We start from the raw sequence: 3,223 nt of genomic DNA, 5'->3' as shown, positions 1-3,223 counted from the left end.
AAATAGAGTTTAGAGCTGTTTATCCTAAACTGGGTGAAACCGTGTTGGTGTAGCAACCAAAAAAACCCCTTAACACCAAAGTGCAGGGAAAAAGAATCAGTAGAATGTGTTAGACTACCACTAAACAAAGATCTTATGAGCATATCTTTCAACCTCTCCTACATGTGTGGACTAATCACGATGTCCTAGAGGTTTGAAGCCGAGAGTTCTTGCTCCGATACTATATTAAGTGATCGCTGGTAAACTTAAAAAGTTTGAACTGCTGTTAGAGCATAATTTCTTCACAAGAGTAATAATACTATGCGTAAAATACTTACAAGGAAGGATGAATTGCCCAAGTACTTAACAATGTGGAAACTTCAATCGACGAGCTTAAAATATGCCAGCAAGCTGGCAGTTGAAAAGATGGGTCACAAGCGGAAACGGATGGCAGCTTCATCATGGAAGGCTGCAATGTATGTTAATGTTATTAACTATTAACATACTTGTGATTTCGAGGAAAGAACAACTTCGCAAGAAAATTGAAGAAAATATTTATAGAAACTAGGAAAACACTTCTACTCTTCTACAAAACAAGTTCTCACTGAACTATTATAAAATCATAAAACAATTTTTAGAAACAACTTCCATAGGTTTGAGAATAACGTCAACAATGTAATGTAAACAGCAAAAAGAACATTTAACTTATGGATTTAAGCCTTACCTGAGACTTGTGGACGAAGAGAACCCAAAGAACTGGCAAAAGGATCAAGTCTAAAGTTATAGAAAGTTACATCGAGCAATCCACGAAAAACCGTATTCGATGTGATGATTTGTGTGGTGATGGACTTTCCAGAGAAAGTACAACCTTTCAACAAAATCATGGATTTCTGGAGGTCATCCATGGCTATAAAAGTTGTGAACCTAAACACACTGAACAAGCAAGCATAAATTACAACAGTTGGCATGACTAACCAAACTGCAAGTCCTTGCTTATCTGCGCCAGCAGAAGCTCCTACAACAAAAGAAAGAAAAGAAAAAGCCCAAGAAATCGTTGAAAGCAGCAAAGCAAACGATGTTAGCACAGAAAGTTGAATGTTGAAGCTGGTTGTTTTCCTTTTCTAAAATTTCAACTGTGGAAACAAAGTTTATGAGTGATCAAGGGGGACTTGGGTTATATCGACCGAGAAAATCTAAGAAGTAATGATTTGGGAAGATCAAATTCAATAGCAAGAAGCTAAAATAAGTGATCATATATTAGATATGTACTTGACAACAATAATATAAAGTTCAAACAAAGCATAAAACACTGGATGAAAGAATGTACAACCAACTATAACAAAATCCTCTCTCATATAATCAAATGCCTCAGTTTACTCAAGAAGGTGGGAAAAGGGAAGAGGAGACAATTGACGATCATTTATCGGATTGAATGTATTCGAAGCGGAAAGGGATAATAAAAATCTCTCACTCGCTAAGAGTTTCTTTTTCTTGTTAAAAATTAGAAAAGAATAATCTGCAAACCACTCTATTCATTCTTCCAGGCATATAACATCAGTGAGAAACCAAGACCTTGTGATTTGCTGTCTGAAAATCTCTGAGAGAAAGACCAGGACAAGGCATTAGGATCACAAACTGGTTGATTTCCCCACAACTTTTCAGCAGACAAACATGTTTTGAACATAAAAACAGCATTTCCTGGTGATGAACTAAACAGCCAACTATGAACATCCCAAAACACTTCCACTGCAAGCCCTTCAACCAAGATGGTGTGATTCCCTCGGAACTTCCATTGCAGCCTCTTCACCTGCAACACCATCTTCGAATCGACTCGTAGAATCAGGCACGGTTCGCTGATGCCATTTGTATCACACTCGATAGCAATATCATGAATCTGACCATTGTCACAAAACTGAGCTTTGGAACAGAATACCTTCTTCCCAAAAATGTGCTCCTTCTTGGAAATGAAGACAGCAGAAGAAGGCACAGGGGAGGAATTGGACTTTTTGAAAGCTTCTTTTCTTAAATCCCCAAGAAGAAGAACCATTTGCTTATCCACTACAATTCCCACATAATAACCCTCCAGAGGTTCAGGCCCAGATACAAATTTTGCAGAAGAAAGGTCCCAATAAATGTCAATTTTACAAGAATAAGCTTCTAAACTTTTAGACCCTCTTCTTTTAGAGAACAACCATGGCTTAATATCAACCTTACAGAGACAATGATTTGAAGAATCATCAATGCCAACACTTAGCCCTTGACCCATCAGATTTTTACTCCAAGTAACACTAATCAGACAAGAACGCCCTCGTAATCGACATTGATAAACACAAGTGACAAGGTTTTGAGCAGTCTTACCATTATTTGAAGAAGAGAAATCAGCAACTTGTACACCATTTTCTCCAAAACAAGATGGGAAATCCCTCATTTTCCGAGTTAGGAGCTTCAAACTAAAACGACTAAGAAAATAGAAAGAGAAGCAACAGAGGAATGTGAGACAGAGAGAAGGCAAATGGGTTTAAATCAGCGATGATCAAAGACAAACAACAAAACCCATCTCAGAAATGCTTCAAAATCCACTCCCGAACGAACAAATCAGAAAGAAAACTGAAGAAAACGAAACCCCATCTGAGAGAAAAGCTTGAAAATCTGCTAGTTGGGGTTCGTCCGCCATGGTGAAATGGAAGGATTTCAAAAGGGTCTAAGCAAAAACCCACGGAGATTAGAGGTTGAAGAGGATGGATTTTGCTTTAAAGCAAACAAGCGATAACGAATGGGGAAATTGGGGGGTTACGTTTGAAATTAAAGACAAAATTGCGGAATGTGGGATGTAAAAAATAATGAAGAAAAAGCGACAGAGAAGAGAAGCAGACAAAGAAAAAGTAGACTCGCTTCACTGTCAATCTCTAATACACATTAACACACCTCCTTCTTCTTCAGACAAATCAACAAAAGAAAAAGAAGGAGAAAGAAGAAGAAAAAAGGGGAAAAGCGCCAAAAAAATGGAGTGAACGAACAAGGAATAATCTGAGTACAAATCAAAGGGGTTAAATTTAACGGTAAATAGTACCTTACACTCACTTTAGCACCCAGAAAATACTCAATATTGAATCAATAGTTTTTTTTTTCTTTTTACATTAAATTGCTATTGTAATGTAGTCCCTTAATTTGGTCAGAATAGTTTTTTTTTCCCTTCCCATTATAGTGCTTTATGATTTACTTAATCTTTCTAAATTGTCCCTTT

General features: G+C 37.1%; 1 protein-coding gene across 1 annotated transcript; it reads right to left on the bottom strand.

Annotated features, from left to right (window-relative positions):
• Positions 1-1,201: 1,201 nt before the first annotated feature.
• On the bottom strand, positions 1,202-2,998 carry LOC120080436 (uncharacterized). Its single transcript, XM_090314925.1, has one exon. It carries the CDS (start codon positions 2,405-2,407, stop codon positions 1,508-1,510), a length of 900 nt encoding a protein of 299 aa, XP_090171051.1. The 5' UTR covers positions 2,408-2,998; the 3' UTR covers positions 1,202-1,507.
• Positions 2,999-3,223: the final 225 nt, after the last annotated feature.

The sequence above is a fragment of the Benincasa hispida genome, chromosome 6 (assembly GCF_027475165.1).
Source record: "Benincasa hispida cultivar pf3 chromosome 6, pf3_genome.v1.1, whole genome shotgun sequence".
Lineage (NCBI taxonomy): Eukaryota > Viridiplantae > Streptophyta > Magnoliopsida > Cucurbitales > Cucurbitaceae > Benincasa > Benincasa hispida.
This window is presented reverse-complemented; position numbering and strand designations above follow the sequence as displayed.

Coding starts and splice junctions, on each gene's coding strand:
- LOC120080436 (XM_090314925.1), bottom strand. CDS start 2,407: ATGAGGGATTTCCCATCTTGTTTTGGAGAAAATGGTGTACAAGTTGCT.